This window comes from Diaporthe batatas (assembly GCF_019321695.1).
Source record: "Diaporthe batatas strain CRI 302-4 chromosome Unknown Contig00011, whole genome shotgun sequence".
Lineage (NCBI taxonomy): Eukaryota > Fungi > Ascomycota > Sordariomycetes > Diaporthales > Diaporthaceae > Diaporthe > Diaporthe batatas.
In genome coordinates this window covers 2,514,146-2,530,145 of record NW_025408558.1, presented here as the reverse complement: position 1 = coordinate 2,530,145, position 16,000 = coordinate 2,514,146, and the positions used below count along the sequence as shown (strand labels likewise).

Below are 16,000 nucleotides of genomic sequence, written 5' to 3'. Positions count from 1 at the left end.
AGCAGATCGTCCACATGTGCGGCCCGGGACCAGACTTAATTTATCATGGGATACCCGTGAAGAGTTCCAAACAGAACCACAGAGGGTCTCTGATAAAGTTTAAACCTACAGCGCTGTTTAAGAAGCAAAAGATGCGTGACGTCCCACTAATCACGACAATTAACGTTATGCGAATATCCTCCCCTATCTGGATTAGAGCCGCTGCTCTCGAGAACATCAATAGTATATGAGACCTGCATTCGAAAATGTACTAATGTATAAATGGAAGCTGCTGAATCAGAGCCGAGAAGAAATTCATCTGTCTGCTGCATTCGTTGCCCGGCAAGCCCTCACATGACATGCAAACACAGGTCTAACTACGCCTCCCCCTCCACTCCAACAACATTCCACGTTACGAGGCTTTAATCGTTTACATTTGAGGCTGCCGAAACGAACGAGACACCATGATTCACCTTCTAGACAGCGGTCGGATCGGGGAAGACGACCCGGACTACCACCTCCCAACAAGTCCCAATCTGCTCTCCGCCTTCCGACAACTGCGCTAAGCGACACAACTCGCGTCTTATAGATCGATTCAAGATGAATAAAGCTGGAAGAAATCAGGAAACACACAAAGCAGGTCGAAGTAACCGACCAAATCTATAGTCTCGCATCCTGTTCCATCAAGTAAGTCAGGCACTGCACATCCGCCCAGCCGTCCATTATGCCCCCTATCGCCCCCAAAATCGCCCAAAATCGTCTATTGATGCTGTGATTATGGTGGGAGATTTACAGTTGCCTCGGAAGGTGTTGCGGACTGCGATTTGTGCTTTGGAGGAAACGGAATCGATCATAGATTTTGATGAAGACGACGACAGATCGGATCCTCAGAGGGGAGAGAATCAGCGTTTGCAATCTCAGCCTATAGACGCATTATTTATGCGCGTTGGCTTCGTACCTGCTCCCGGTCGACACAGGGCAAGCTATGCAGTCCTGTGGACCCGAGAGGCAAGCTGTCCGGCGCGCTTGGCACGGTCCCTAACTTTGACAAAGATTTTGCTCAGGGAATATTGCCAAGCTAGGGAGTCTTGCCCAGGTTCTCATGTATCGCGATGATGCATGCTTCCAGATTCTGAAATACAGCGTGCATCTTGAGCTTTCTAGGGAACTCCGAAGTCAGTGCATGGTGAGGCTAACTGGAGGCCTACACGGGTGCCTAACTGATCCGTACCGCGTCTCACGATTACATTGATATCAGGTTATGCACACTGGAAGGTTTCGCCAGAGACAAGTGACCAAGATAATATATTGCGGGTTTATGGGCTCAAGGTCACCGCCATGCAGGCGATTTTCCGGTTTGACCCAACCGAGGACTGATCTCTGGCTTGAGGGGACTTGTTCCGGATCATATCCGCTTCCAGACATTAGGAAGAAAGCTGTATATCCGAGTCCGCATAGCATACTAAAACTACTACGAGGCCATTTGCCATCCTCATGCTTGGACCTCAGAGAAAACTGGATCCCAGCCGAGCCGCCCGCCCCAGCGCTTGAAGCTCTACCGCAAGTCTAACTGTTTTCGCTTCTATTCCGCATAGGTCCGAGGACATACATTGCGCCCTGATACGGCAATGAACGCTTAAAACCTAGCGTTTAAAAAACACCTGGGCATATGATGTCTATAACAATGGTTAAAATACGATAGGTGGCAGGAACTCTAAATCATGATTGATAGCCGGCACACTGGATATCAGATGAAGGATGAGCACTCCGAGGATATGGTCAAGACTGTGCATAGAGCTGCCATCAAGTGCGAGACCAGGTGGGTCGTACCACTGTGCGCAAGGGGTGACGTTGGTCTTTTACCACGAGGCATTCGTGTTGGAGATAATCTAGTACCCATTCTGGGCCGTAGCAGCGTGTCAGCGCTTCGAACAGCTAGTGACGGCGGTGAGGTTGGAACGGGTCAGGTTGATATGAACGACGCATGAAGTGTTTAGTGCCTGCGAAGATAGTATCCCTCTTGGGCTAATGATATTGATGTTCTTATATCGCTATCAGGCACCCGCAATATACAGTGTCTTCCGGCAGGTCTTTGCCTAGGTAGTCGATCGAGCAAGCCATTAAGTGTACTTAAGTAGCTGCCCTAACATTGATTTCTCAATATGCGAAGTTGAATTGACTAGTTATTAGGGACAACATGAGACTGGCACAATCCGAGACAGTCTGATGGCCTGAGACGGGATGTACAAGACAGACTTTTGATCTTTTCGGTAGTCCTTCCAGCCAGTCCTCCCTGCGTTACCGCGATGCATACGCTTCTGAGTTTCTATTTATTTGGCTTCGGTCTCAAATCGTGCACATCTGAACGCATACTGGAGTATGCGATATGCCCATACGTTGGTCCACGCTGAACAGTCGGCATAAGTATCTGCAAAGAATATGATTTCCATCTTATGGCACCCGTCAGTTTTGTGCAGGGTGCATCGATGGGCCGGCCGGCCAATACAGTTCCAAGATATGGCCAAAGCTGACCGCTCAATTAGCGAATAATCACATGGCCTTTGTGCACATACTGCACGACGAGAGCTGATGGCTGCCCTTGGCTGCGCGGGCCTGTGGTCGTCGATTGAGGCCAGCAGGCATGTGACAAGAGGTGACACGCCCACATCTCCCGGGCGTGGGGAAAGCCTGGGAAGATGCAAGCTGCATGCAAGCTGAATGCAGGCTGCGCCGCAGACCCGACACGCCCCCAATGAGAAGCAGCCCCAGCCACGCAGCAGGCGATACCAATGCACGCAATCGTCCCAATCAAGAGGCTGTACCGTGGGAGAGCATGCCTCACAATGCGTCGGTTGGCGGCAGATGATTGCTGACATGGCGGGGCCACGCGAGCCCACGGCCGCCCACTCATATCCCACCCTCCCGCCTGCTTGTGGGTTCTAAAGTTCTGCTGCGCCGGCAGCCTGCATGACGAGAGTGAGGGGTGGGAGGGGGGAGGAGGCTCCGAGAGGGCCACCCGGGGCAAGGAGGGATCCCAACGGGACCCCTACCAGCAAGCCACTGCCCGCTGTGCCCCCTCCGTCATACTCGGGCCACCACTCGAGCACTCGGATGCGTAGCACGGCCAATGCGAGGGCTGCAGGGCTGTTGCACCGGCCCCCCGGGGCTTGGCGCAAGGCATTCCAGGCAGAAACGCCCATCCTCCCGTGGCCAGCAGTACTGCCTGGACGAATACCACCCTGGGGTAGCCCATTGGCCTCTTGGGTCGCCCTGGGGCCGGCCTTCCACGCCGAGTTCTGCCTATTCACAGCGCTAGAGCTGCCGTGTTCGACGAGCTGCATGGGCAGCCTCGATCTTCCCTGCGGCTTGGCTCACCATGGGAGCATGGGAGGAGGGAGGGAGGTTGGTTGCATCCGGTCGAGATGTTGGCGACTGACAAGACGGGGGTGTGTGAGCAGAGCCTCATCCGGCACTGGTACTTCTGCTTCCTGTACTTAAGGCTGACAGTTCTCACGTCAAAAGCACTTTCTGGCTCCCCCCCTTCTCTACCCTCCGCCATCCTTCCCCCGAACCAGCACATCCTCGTCGGCTCTCCTGCCCGAGAAAGAGGCATCTGGTCCTTGTGAACAGGTCGCGCAATGTCGCCCATGCCAGAGCCCAAGGGGGCTATTACACCACCCCCTGCCCAGGATGACGACGCATACTCTGCGTACTCTGGGAGCAGCTACTTCTCGGACGAGCACACACTGCCGGGGGACGACGCCTACAACGACGATGCCCGCAGCTGGACCAGCGGGTCCTCGTATGAGTCCTACGACTCGTTCACCCACCGCGAGCAGCTCCCGTCATACCGCGTCCGCAGGTCCCAGGGCCCCTCCCAGCCCGTCTACGAGGCCTGGGTCCTGAGCCTGTCGCACGACACGGATTACGAGGTCACGAAGCTGACCTCGTGCGGCATCGACATCCTCTCCACCCACGACGAGGAGCGGCCCTTCGTGGTCACCAGCACGGCGACGCACGACCAGCAGGAGCTGAGCGACATGGCCCTCGCCGCCGCCGCCAGCTACGGCGCCGACCACAGGCGCGGGTTCGCGGCGCGCCTCCTCCGCGGGACCCCCAAGACGTACGAGCAGGACCTGGACGCGCGCCTGCGCAGGCTCCCCGCCGCCCTCCAGTTCAACCTCAACGCCCTGCTCCGCAACCGCGAGGAGGCCACCTCCAGCCGCTTCCGCCGCCGCGACTGGACCGTCGCCGTGATGCGCGAGCAGTACCGCTACCGGTTCGCGAGCGCGGCGCCCGAGGAGGTGAGCAAGAAGAAGAGGAAGGGCGGCCTCTTCAGGGGCAGGGGCGACGCCCGCCGCGTCGAGTACTTTTTCGTCCTCAGGGGCGCCGAGGGCAAGGTCGCCGCCGCCGACAAGGTCCTGCACCAGCCGCGCGAGTTCGACAACCCGTGGTCGAGGGTCGACGAGGAGGAGAGGATCGCGCGCGAGCGCGCCAGGGGCGCCAGGAAGTACGGCAAGGGGTACCTCGGCGACGACCCGGTCCCCAGGCCCAGGAGGAGATCGCCGTCGCCCGCGTACGATCCCTACGGGGAGCCGTCACAGCCCCGTTTCCAGGACAACAACCGTGACCACGACCTGGGACGGCGACCGCTCATCGTCGAGCGCGAGCGCGGCAGGCCGAGCAGCCGCAGCCGCAGCCGCAGCCGCAGCCGCAGCCGGAGCCCGTACATGTATCGCCGGCGGAGCCCAGCCTATTCACCAGTCAGGAACGGCCGTCCTCCCCTCAACCCCTTCGTGCCCCTGCCGTTGGGCATAGGCGGCCTCCCGCCATTGCCGCCTACGCCCACCGCATACTACTGCCCCACGCCGGGGCCGTGCTACGCCCCAACCCCGGGACGCTTCATGCCTCCTCCTCCTCCCCCTCCTCCCCCGCCGTGCGTAGGCCTGACAGGACACCACCACCCCCCCTTCGGCCTGCCTCCCTTCGAACACTTCCCCATGCCCCAGGGCATTTTGCCCCCGCCGCCACCACCGCCGCCCCCGCCGGTGGCGCAGGCCATCGACCCCTACCCGCTGGAGATCTCGTCCCCGCCCCAGTCCCCGCGGGGCCTGCCCTCGTCCGCCTACAACTGCCTGGGCGGCGCCCCTCCCATGATGCCGCCCGGGTTCCACAGCATGGAGGCCTATCAGCGGCTGTTCGACGCCGGGTTCCCTGATCATCGTGGCGACGAGGATGAGGACGGGGATGATGCTGGGAGTGACGGCGCCTCGCTGCGGTCTGGTGGTGGTGGGGGCGACCTGCCGGCGTCCCCTCCCGCGGCGCCCAAGCCGAGCAACCTGACCACGCCGACCGAGTTCTCGCCCGCGACGTCCCACCACACTGGGTCGAGCGTGCAGAGCGGCGGCAGCGGCGGCAGCGGCGGCAGCGGCAGCACGGACGGCGTCACGCCGCCTGGGGCCCCCGGTATGGAGATCATCTGGGACTGAGGAGGGACGTCGTAGGGGCTAGTTGGGTGCTTCGACGCAGGTGTGGGGGAGTGGAGCAGAGGCTTGTTGGTTATTTGGTTCGCGACAGGGCTCGGACGATACTTGATTCAGTGCCGGGAAGTGTCGTGAGAACCTGCATTGGGAGACCCGTTCTAGAATATGCGAGCTTTGACACGTCTGCTACTAGTGTGTTTCTTCGGTATGAATACATGTAGTGTTTCTCGCTCCGTCCCCGGTCTTTGCTCTTTACTAGGCGAACTTTAATATTATCAAGCGGGGTTCAACTCATCCATGCACGCACTGCTCTAAGCTGTCGTCTGTGTTAAACAGTCTCACCAAATTCATGGCCAACTGCTGAACTCTCATACATAATATCGATTGACATCTGGCTCTCATTGCTTCCTAAAAGCTAGACCATATGACAGGAATGTCTCGCTCCGTTCAACTTAGATTAAACTCGCTTGGATCTTGATTCAGACCCCGTCTCTATTTTCGCTTTGTGATTTGAGGAAATCAAGCAGCTCTATGGAATCATCAACTTCGTCCTTCCCAGCAACAGAAGGGCCAAGTCTAGTGTAAAACGGCCACTCGAAGCGAGCCGGGTAGAACCCCGCGTACTCCCAGTCGATGATGGCATTAATCCTCAACATTTCCGGGTCGACAATGACGTTCTGCTGGGACAAGTCGTTGTGGCAGAACACATATTCGTCATGATCGGAGGGTTTCAAGCGCCAGCGGTCCGTCTCTGTGTGCCGCAGGACTCGATACGGGGGGATCACGATCCCCAACGGCCCACCAAGCCTGTTGGACCTGAGGGTCCGGAGCGTCGCGAGATGGCCCCGGAGCTCCTCACGCACGACGGCCTTCTGGTCCTCTGTCAGGTCCGACATGCTCACACCCTCGACGTACTCCGTGACCAGGTAATAAGCATCGTCGTCCTCGAAGTCGCAGTATACCGTCGGGACTGGAATGTTGGTGTTTTGGCGAATATACCGCAATGACTCTGCTTCATTCATAACGCTCTCCTTCCGAAAGCGAGGTATATGAAGACCTCGATGCCCGGTGCGGAACTCCCTGGGCCTCAAGGTTCTCTTGATGAAGGATCCTCCACGGTGGTAGTATTTTCTCTCAAATGTGACCGCAAAACACCCTTCCTCCTGTGTCGCTTGCTTTTCAGGCATCGCGACGCCGGCGGAGATTGGATGCTGGCGAAATCAGAGCTGGGAGATTTGGTTCTTGGCCTTGAAATGAATCCTGAGGTTATAGCGTAGAGCATTCAACTGGGTCTGAGCATTTGTGCTCTAAGAAGTCTCTGCGAAATGGTTGAAAAGAAACACAAGTTGATCTGCTATGAACGATTGGCCCCTCGAAAAAGACGGTGCGCCAATGTTGAGAAATCGCTCTCTTCGCGGCCTTTCTAAAAATAATGGTGCACACACTGCCTGCCCGCATCACTCTGTTCCCCGCCCCTCAATTTTAGGCATGCACCAACACACCCCCCTAGGGTTTTCCAGTGGGAGGCGCTTATACGCAAGCGCGTCACATTGAAGGGTTTAGTGCGTAGTGTAGTGTATGATAACATTAATAAAGAGGTAGCTAGACCTTAATGAAATACTAAACTAAATTTTAAATAAGCTTTTAAATAAAAATAAATTAGAATAAATTTAAATAAGAATTCTATTTTTATTAAAACTTAATTTAAAATAAATATATTATTTATAAAATATTAAATTTAAATTATTTAATATATAACTATTACACTTATCTAAGCCTTATAGTGTGCCTATAAGTCCTATTACGGTATATATAGTAAGAGAAAGAAAATGAAAAGTGAATGAAGGACTAGGAGGTAGTATGGCGGCCCATTCCTAAGCCCGAGCAGAGGCTTGACGAAGCCGCGTTAAAGATGGGTGTAGAGGTCGAGAAGCGTTTAGCTATCTAGGTGATGTTTCTATAGTGTAATATAATAATTATATTCTCTTATAAAGGAACTTTAAATCCCTTCTTTCTTTTATTTTTATTATACTTTTTTATATTATTAATAAGTTAGTAATTATTAATAATAAAAGTATAAATTGAAAGAAAAAGATAAGTTTATTATATTTTTTTAAAACTTTTATAACTTTTTTAAGATTTTTATAAAAGTTTTAAAAATATTATATTATAAATATAATTTTTATTTTAAGTTTGTAAAATTAATAATAATATATTTAAATAAAAGCTATAATATTTATTTTTAAATATAATTTTATTATATAATTCTTTATAGTTTTTAATTAATAATATTATTAAAATATTACTTTTAATTTTATTTACATATTATAATTATAATTATTAATATAATATTTTTTAAACTTTAGTTTAAAATACTTATTATAATTTAAAAGTAATATATAAATATTTAAATATATATAAAATAAAAATAAAATTATAAGTAATAATTATATTATATATAATAATTATTTAATTTAAATGTAAAAGTTATATAATAAAACTTTAATTAATATAATAGTATAAATTTAAGATTTATTATAAAAATAGTTATAAAAGTAATTAAGAAGAGATAATTATAAAGAGGTAACTAGGACTTAGTTAGACGTTAAGCTAGATATTAAATTAGCTTATAGACTTTTAGGAGAGAGAGGGAGAGGAAGAGAGAGAGGGAGAGGAAGAGAGAGAGGGAGAGGAAGAGAGGGAGAGGTTAAAATAGCGTTAAAAATAAATTTCTCCTCAGCTATTCTTTACGCTAAAGTAAATAAATAACTTCTTCGAGTTATCATGTAGTTTTTACACCTAAAAATGCTTATTCGTTGTATAGGGTACTAAGTCTTACACATCACGTAACTGTTGTGCAGGTGTGTAATAGTTATAGGGTGTCTTATAGTACTGCTACGGTACCCTAGGGTACCTAGGTATGCTCAGTACGGCATACCCCGACTCTACTCCTCTGTACAACCATACTGTATGTGCCGGCCAGGATAATGGTTCTCACTGGTTGCCTGATATTCACGTTGCATCCACTCAACAACTCACCAGGCGTGGATACACGTGCGCAGGACTCTGAGGGACCACACCAGTTCCCAATCCCTTTGACTCCGTGTTCAGGCCGATCAGATATTCCGGCTCATTTATTTGAGAAATAAATCGACATGATAGCATGCGGCCTTCCGATTCTGACTGGCGTATCTGTACCGGTATTCACATAGAAAGTTATCCTGCTTAAAATTCGAGATGGTGGGATACAGTGTTTGTTTGTCGATGGGCACGACACACGACAGCCCTGAGAGAATGATCACATGAGTAACCTTCTCACGGTTAGCTGCAGCCACTTGACCCTCGCGACACAACGGTTAGGCATCCATTTAGGCCCATATTCCGGGCACACACAGGCTGCGGGGGTTCATGCGAGGATGTGCTTCCTTTATTTCCACTGACGTCAAATACTGCTGGTAAAATCGAGACGCCTCCTTCCTACACTGTACCAGGTAATTTCCTCTGGGGCGTCGATTTTCAGCTCCTATCGTCTCAGTCCTTACTTCCGTTCACTGTCCATGCCATACCTCTTGTTAAGCTCTTGTTGTTCCAATACCAGAGACCGTCTTGAACATGGCCGAAGCATTGGGCATCTCCGCTGCCGTGGCGCAATTCGTCGATATAGGCTTACGTCTTTGCCTCAAATTGCACGCCTTCTGCAATGAAGTGCACGGTGTGCCCTATAAACTTATGATGCTAGAAGTTCATGTCAAGCAACAAATCGAGGTGGCGTCCCGTATACAGGCCTCGATCCTAGGGGGATCTGTCGCCCTAGGTGGCAACTCCGAGGCCCTGTTGGAAACAATCCTCAAAGATCAGCGCCAAGCTATGGAGTGTCTTCTCGATCTCATCAATTCTGTCACAAATCTACCCGGCGACGGCATCTTTCGTCGTGCTTGGAATGGCATACGAGCGATCGACAAGAAGAAAGAGATGGAGTTCGTCTGCGAGCAGATCCAGGCCAAAGCGAGTCTGCTCTCGTCATGCCTTGCAAACACCAATCTGTAAGCGATCGAATTTTCACCCAGCCCATCCAACAACAGACCTCGGGTTGTCTCCTTTACTAACCGCGCCCCAAAGTACACTGTCAACTCAAATCAAGGATATCGTGACAACTGGTGTAAATACAAACACGAGTCTGTCCAAGAAGCTCGACACTGCCACAGTAGAGATGCGAAGCATATTGGATGGTATTAACGAAGTAGTTTGCAACAGCTCGTTGAATTTAGCAGCTGCCACAGCCCGCGTCATCCTGAGGCCGGGGGATTTATGGTCCCGGCTGGACGGAATTGAGCGCCGGGTCAGTTTTATCGAGGATAACGCTTCAGCGACAAGGTCGATAGCCGTAAGGATGTGTTCAGAAACGCAAGACACCTTGGCGTTCGCCCGCGAGACGAGCCTTGACATCAGGCACTTAATCGACGAATGGCAAAGGCTGGGGACTTCGGTATGCTCCAGGTTTCTTTTGTTTTCTTGTGAGCGGGGAAATGGGCTTACCACTGGTCATTATAGCTTGCACAGTTTAACGCCCTCCTGAGCTCGAACCCAGATCTTTCAGATGCCATTTCCCGTGCTGTCGCTCACGATAAATCCCTACCGGCGGGAGAACCTAGTGTCCGCAACATGTGCCAGTCACTTCAGAGAATCCATTTGGGCCCGAAGGAGGACATGCACCTCCTTCAAAGTGCTGCATCACGCCACGAATGCACCTGCAGACCTTACAGGCGCAGCACTGAATACAGGCCCCTGCATATTCTGCGCTTTCATCGAGTGTTCCGACGAAGACACTTTGCTAGCTGTCCGAAGTCGAAAACATCTGAGCACCGCCTTGAGTACATGATGAGATTCGTCCCGCCTAGGCGGCTGCTGGCTTATGCTATTCATATTGGATTGTCAATCGATACCAGAGCTATCAACGGTAGCTTTTCCATTGCACCAATGGTCTTGGGTATGAGCCGTATCATCGATAAGCGGAAATCACCTGCTTTTCAACTACTTCAAAATTTTGAGGACGACTACCGCGAACTCAAAGAAAAGGCTCGTTGGGAATGTGATGGTGACGTTGACACTAGCCGTGCTCCCGAAATGGTGAGCGACCTAGAGGGGTCGTTGAGAGACCTTTTCGACAACGGTCTCAGCTCTCCACTGGATGAGGACGATATTGGCACGACCATTCTTCATGTAAGGCAATTATATCTCCGGCTGTAGCTGTGGCAGACCGTTCAACGTATTGACTCGCGTTCAGACAGTCCTTGCTCTGTACATGTCGCTGGGGTCGGGAGATGCTAATCAATCATTTTTCACCCAGCGACTGGGGGATAACAATGCGGAGTTTGTGTCGCTAATATGTTTTCTCCTCGAGACGGGATCCAACCCCAATGTCCTCTGCTCAAACCCTGACATACTCATCATCGAATCAGAATTCACAAGGGTAGCAGGGACGGCGATGGATATGTTTGCAGGAGAACTGTCTTCATCAGTCACTGTCCTCGGACGTCCTACGGGCGGAGATATTGTTCGTGACAAGATTATTGCGGCCGGTGGCGAATTCTCGCGCCCTGCGAGAGTCAACAAGTTCATACACCCGCATTGCATCTGCCGTGACTTTCAAAGAGAGCTCCGGGCGTTAGCTCTGTTTCCAGAACAGCTTGACCGTGAGTATTCTCAATATTTCATGAAGAAAGCTTTTCTCTGACTCGATCTATACGTGACCCAGTTTGCGAGTACAATGGCTTGGTCTATGCAATCTTGCGGCAATGCGAAGCCAGCTTACAGAAAGCTCTGAACCATTGTGATATCAATCACAGATCTCCTGCAAATGGCCTATGTGCTATTCACTTTGCAGTGAGCTGGCCTGCAGCACTACAGCGGCTGATTTTAGCTGGCGCAGACATCGACATACCAGATCACCTTTGTCGAAGACCAATACAGCTAGCTGTGGCTTTGGGATCAGAAGAGTCTGTTCGATTACTGATAGAGGCAAATTGCACTCTCTCAGTCGCAGGCTCGTACCAAAGCCTGCTCCAACAGTCTCTAGGACTTCGAGACTTGGATCTCCGACATCAGATATCAGTTTGCATCGTCCGAGCCCTGGTTAATCGCCATACACGGCTCCTGAAATTTGCTTCATCCGTCCTTCCGCGGTCATCTAAAATTATGAAATCGTTAATCCCAGGAAAACTTCAGCTGTCACTAGTACCTGAAATTGCCAAGGGAATACGTCGTCAAGGTCATGAATACCCGACCGCACTAGAGTTCGGCAGCAGAGGACACTATCAAACTGCAAATGGGGATGCATTAATTCGCTTATCAATAACCATAGCCGATCAACTCTGGGTGGGCGGGTTTCAGGAACTTGAGGTCCCATACGATACAAGAGGTTTGGGTATTGCACTATCGCCGATATTAGATGCCTGGTTTAACGCAGACTTCGGCATCTTGCATTGGATGCTAGCTAAAGGGGCTTCGCTGTTCTCCAAGTATGCCTCCACAGGAGGTTCTGGCTTACACCATTATGCTCATAGGCTTCAATATCCTGGAGCATATTTCCGATATGAAGTCTCGAAGGTCCCCTGCGACAAGCCCTGTCTGACCCAGTTGTCGTCGGATGAGAGTGCATGGCGAGATTCTTGTTCTTGCATTTGTTCAAGTGGGGGTTGTCGACCTGTGACAGTGTTTCTCAAAGGGCTCCATGGTGTTGAATGCTATCATCGATTTGGGGACATTTATGACGCAGTCTCTCAGTTGCCACAACTCTGGGAGAGGATTTCGCCACCACCAGGCCACTATTTGGCCGAGATGGAAGCAGTCCTGCGGTTCTTCGCCTTTGATCAGTCGGGTGCCCTTCATCTTCCGACCTGTTGTTACTTGGGACGTGAAGGTCAGAATGTACCACAACCATGGCGGACCCCACGCTGGCGCGGGACGGATGTTTCAGCTGAAGATCCGGCGGTTATTGATGACATCCAGATGATTGAAGATGAGCTTCAAGTATTACGACAGAAACTCAAACATTGTGGCTGCCCTCTACTCGACAAACCAGCTTGTGTGGTGCTCGAGGATGTCTGCCCAGTGGGGGGTGTTCAAGAGGACGCCGTATAAATAGCCAGCAGTAATTAATGACTGATGATTCAAATAGGCACCAATTGTGGGCTAGAATAGTTCCACCTGTGCTTGTGGGGACATTCGCGCACATTATAATCCCGGATACAAGCTGTCTAAAGGTTCAAATGCGCATTAATAGCGTCTGCAACGTTGAACGCTTATCAATTCCGAAGCCAGTGTCAACTGCCTTTCTAGTGTCTAGCTGGTTGCGTGTGACTTCAGGACTGTGTCAATATGCATCGATCTAGTAAGCCCAGATGCGAGGTATCTCACGCCAGTCAGCACAGAGGATTCATTACCTTGCAGGCCGAGGCTCGATTTCTCACAGGGGTCAGAGGAGTACCTGCACTCCACATGTCCAGCTTATCTTGAGCCAATAGACACTTGGTGTGTAAGGCTTCGGAAAATAGATAGAAGGCCTCAAGACAACCTTAGAATGAAGGCCCCATCTAATCTAGCAGACAAACAGATCATGCCAGATATCAGACCGCGGTCTCGTCATATTTGATTCTTGTTTGACGCAACTCGAGTGCCACGCAGGGCATTACCTCTACGATTCTTTCACTTTCAGGGGTGTTCACACTGGTGTCGTTCCACTTAAGTTGGTGTCTATTGGCTTCGAAGTCTCCAACCTAGTGGGCCCACCGTCAGCTGACGCATCGGAGGTGAGATATGTCCGGAAAGTGAGACATGACAGAGCAGCTTTTCATTTTTCATTTTTGATCGCCTCGCCCAAAACAAAAAAGGCCTGTGGTTTGGTAGCTTGAAGATGGACTATCTCTTTGGTGGGCGAAAGCCAGCAGCGGAGACGATACCAGGTGATCGGGTGCGGCCACTGCACTTTTTCGAGAACAATCTGCTCGTGCAAGGTAACAACATGTCTGGTTTAGCGGTGTTCGACGAGGTGCTCGATCCAGAAGTGCTTCGGGAGGCATTGGAGGGTGTGGTCAAGCGGCCAGGGTGGGAGAGGCTTGGAGGACGGCTGAAAAGGAATGTAAGCATCCATGCTTTCTTTGGCCTCTTGTGGTTTCCCTCCAGCGGATTTTCTTGGAATATCTGGTTCCGACGATGAGTCTGCTACCTGAAGCCCCATGAGAGCATACAACTGATATTTATCATCCATTGATGTATTGCTTCACCACTAACGCACGCGACGTTGTCTGGCCACCAGGCGTCCACGGGCAAAATCGAGTGGCACATCCCCTCCGAGTTCACACCATCCAGGCCAGCACTCACATATTCCCACGTAGCCCACGACATGCCCATCGCAGCCCACCCGGCCGCCTCCCGTATTCCTAAACCAAGCACCGTGCCTGCCGTCGTCGCAGACCCAGACGACCTAGCCGACCTGGTCTGGGCGGACGGCTACCGCCCCAACGGCATCAAAAGACTACATCGACACAGACGCCCCCGTACTGGGCCTTCGTGTGCACACCTTCCACGACGCGACCCTCGTCGCCCTTCAGTGGCAACATGTCGCTTTCGACGCGCTGGGGCTGAAGTACGTGCTCGAGGCCTGGAGCGCCATGCTCTGGGGGCGCAGCGGGCCCGACGATATCCCCACGCCGCTCGGCGGACAAGAAGGCAGCGATGGCAGCGACCCCTTTGGCATGACTCTGGCGCAGGGCTTGCCCCCAGCGACGGGTGAGCAGCACGTTCTTGCGGACAGGAGGGTTGGGATTTTCGGTATCGCTATGTGGGGGCTCGGGTATGGCATCGATACGGCGCTGCGCGCAAAGGAAAATGGCATGATGTGCGTGCCGGCGTCGTACTGGCAGCCGCAGCTGGAACGGGCCATGACGGAGTTGCGCCGAGAGGCTGTCGAGAAGGGAGAGGACCCGGCCAAGGTGTTCCTGACCGAGAACGATATCATCACTGCCTTCATCCTGCGATGTGTTGTTTCTGCGGCGTCTATGGATCCTGATCAGCTGGTATGTGTTTCTGCGGTTCCATATAGGAGGCCCTCTCCGCTAAACATTGGTGAAAGGTAAACGGCTCTATTGCCATGTCCCTCCGGAAGGCCTTTGAGGGAGCGGATGGCCTAATTCCCTTGTCCACGCACCACCCTTATGTAGGGAATGCCTTCGGATGGGCACACGTCCTCGTCCGAGCTGGAGATGTCACTTCGAACCCACTGAGCTGGCTCGCGCGCCATGTCCGGCGCGCCATCAATACGCAAGGGACACGCGCACAACATGAGGCGTATTACGCCCTGGTCAAGGCCTCGGGCACGGGACTGCCCATCGTGGTGTTTGGTGACGGTGGGATGGCCCAAGTTGGTTTCTCGAATTTGTCGAAGGCGGGCTTGTTTGATCTTGATTTTGCGCCCGCTCGCAAGGGGAAAGACGAGGGACAGGATGCGATGCCGCGGCCTTGCAAGCCTGTATACGCGCAAGAGAATCACGGGCCTATCAAGCCGGTAGATGGCTTTTTCGTTCTGGGTAAAGATAGTTTGGGCAACTATTGGACGTCTGCGTACAAGCTGAAGGGAGCGTGGGAGAAAATACAAGAGCAGCTTGTGAAGGAATTTGGAGATTGAGCTCATCAAGCTGCCTAGGTAAAGTTATGTCTGAGACGTCAGGAGAGCTCCTCGAATACACCCCCGTGTTTCTTTCCCACTCTTCTCTGACTCGCAGTCTATGTACTTTAGTTCAGCATGAGGTGAAATCTCCAACAAGCGTGTCCTCATTCATAAAGGCCAAGCGCCTTTCCTTTTCAACTCGTCTCTCAAACCTGCCCAGCCTGCCCTGTCGACGTCGTAATTAATCGACTTGGATGCAAAACTGAAAGCAGCATCTGGCAGGGGCTCGCTACCGTCGCCCTCAATGCCCTTCACTCCAAGACCAGCCAGCAACGCCTTCATGGGATCATTCGACTGTTGCGTATCAAGATGCGCATAGCCACAGCCCAGATGCTCGAATCCGTACTCCACGACAGCACAGACTGCCTCCCGGGCATAACCCCGCCGTTGGTGCTGGTGATCAATACTGACACCAATATCGGCCACTAGGACCGTTTCCTCTCCCTCACCCTCGCTTTTCCTGATCGCCCACGTGGGCTTGCCTCCCAGCGGCTCTGTCCGCGGCAAACTGTTGAACCCGCCGAAACCGATAAGCTGGTCCGTTTCCCGGACCACAATGACCATGAAAGCGCTTCTACCGGCCGCTGTGGCGTCTGCCCATTTATCTATCCGTGGCAGTATCTTTTCGAGGGTCAAGTCTTTCTCCGCCGGCCATGGGAAGTTGGCTGGGTTGCTGAAGTAGGCCACGAGAGCCTCGCCGTCGGGTGGGACTGCGGTCCGGATTGTCAAGCGGGGGGTGGTGATTGCGAAGCCGGAGGCCGCCGAAGCGGCGTGTGCAGACGACATGCTTGCAAGTTGTGAGAGGGGTAACGAA

General features: G+C 52.1%; 5 protein-coding genes across 5 annotated transcripts; 3 read left to right on the top strand and 2 right to left on the bottom strand.

Moving 5' to 3' along the window:
- The first annotated feature begins 2,950 nt into the window (after positions 1-2,950).
- KVR01_009262 (uncharacterized protein) lies at positions 2,951-6,814 on the top strand. Its single transcript, XM_044790422.1, has 2 exons — positions 2,951-3,425; positions 3,502-6,814. Exon 2 carries the CDS (start codon positions 3,618-3,620, stop codon positions 5,466-5,468), a length of 1,851 nt encoding a protein of 616 aa, XP_044641764.1. The 5' UTR covers positions 2,951-3,425; positions 3,502-3,617; the 3' UTR covers positions 5,469-6,814.
- Positions 5,942-6,649, bottom strand: KVR01_009374 (uncharacterized protein; the record flags this gene model as incomplete). The annotated part of the gene is made up of 1 exon (XM_044791484.1): positions 5,942-6,649. One exon carries the CDS (start codon positions 6,647-6,649, stop codon positions 5,942-5,944), a length of 708 nt encoding a protein of 235 aa, XP_044641876.1.
- Positions 6,815-9,074: 2,260 nt separating the features above from the next.
- KVR01_009356 (uncharacterized protein) lies at positions 9,075-9,509 on the top strand (the record flags this gene model as incomplete). Its single annotated transcript, XM_044785987.1, has 2 exons — positions 9,075-9,174; positions 9,202-9,509. 2 exons carry the CDS (start codon positions 9,075-9,077, stop codon positions 9,507-9,509), a joined length of 408 nt encoding a protein of 135 aa, XP_044641858.1.
- A 3,865-nt stretch (positions 9,510-13,374) lies between these two features.
- KVR01_008953 (uncharacterized protein) lies at positions 13,375-15,144 on the top strand (the record flags this gene model as incomplete). The annotated part of the gene is made up of 4 exons (XM_044794960.1): positions 13,375-13,599; positions 13,777-13,914; positions 13,949-14,536; positions 14,593-15,144. The coding sequence occupies 4 exons, from the start codon at positions 13,375-13,377 to the stop codon at positions 15,142-15,144; spliced, it is 1,503 nt and encodes a 500-aa protein (XP_044641455.1).
- Positions 15,145-15,294: 150 nt separating this feature from the next.
- KVR01_009402 (uncharacterized protein) lies at positions 15,295-15,972 on the bottom strand (the record flags this gene model as incomplete). Its single annotated transcript, XM_044784681.1, has 2 exons — positions 15,295-15,480; positions 15,550-15,972. The coding sequence occupies 2 exons, from the start codon at positions 15,970-15,972 to the stop codon at positions 15,295-15,297; spliced, it is 609 nt and encodes a 202-aa protein (XP_044641904.1).
- Positions 15,973-16,000: the final 28 nt, after the last annotated feature.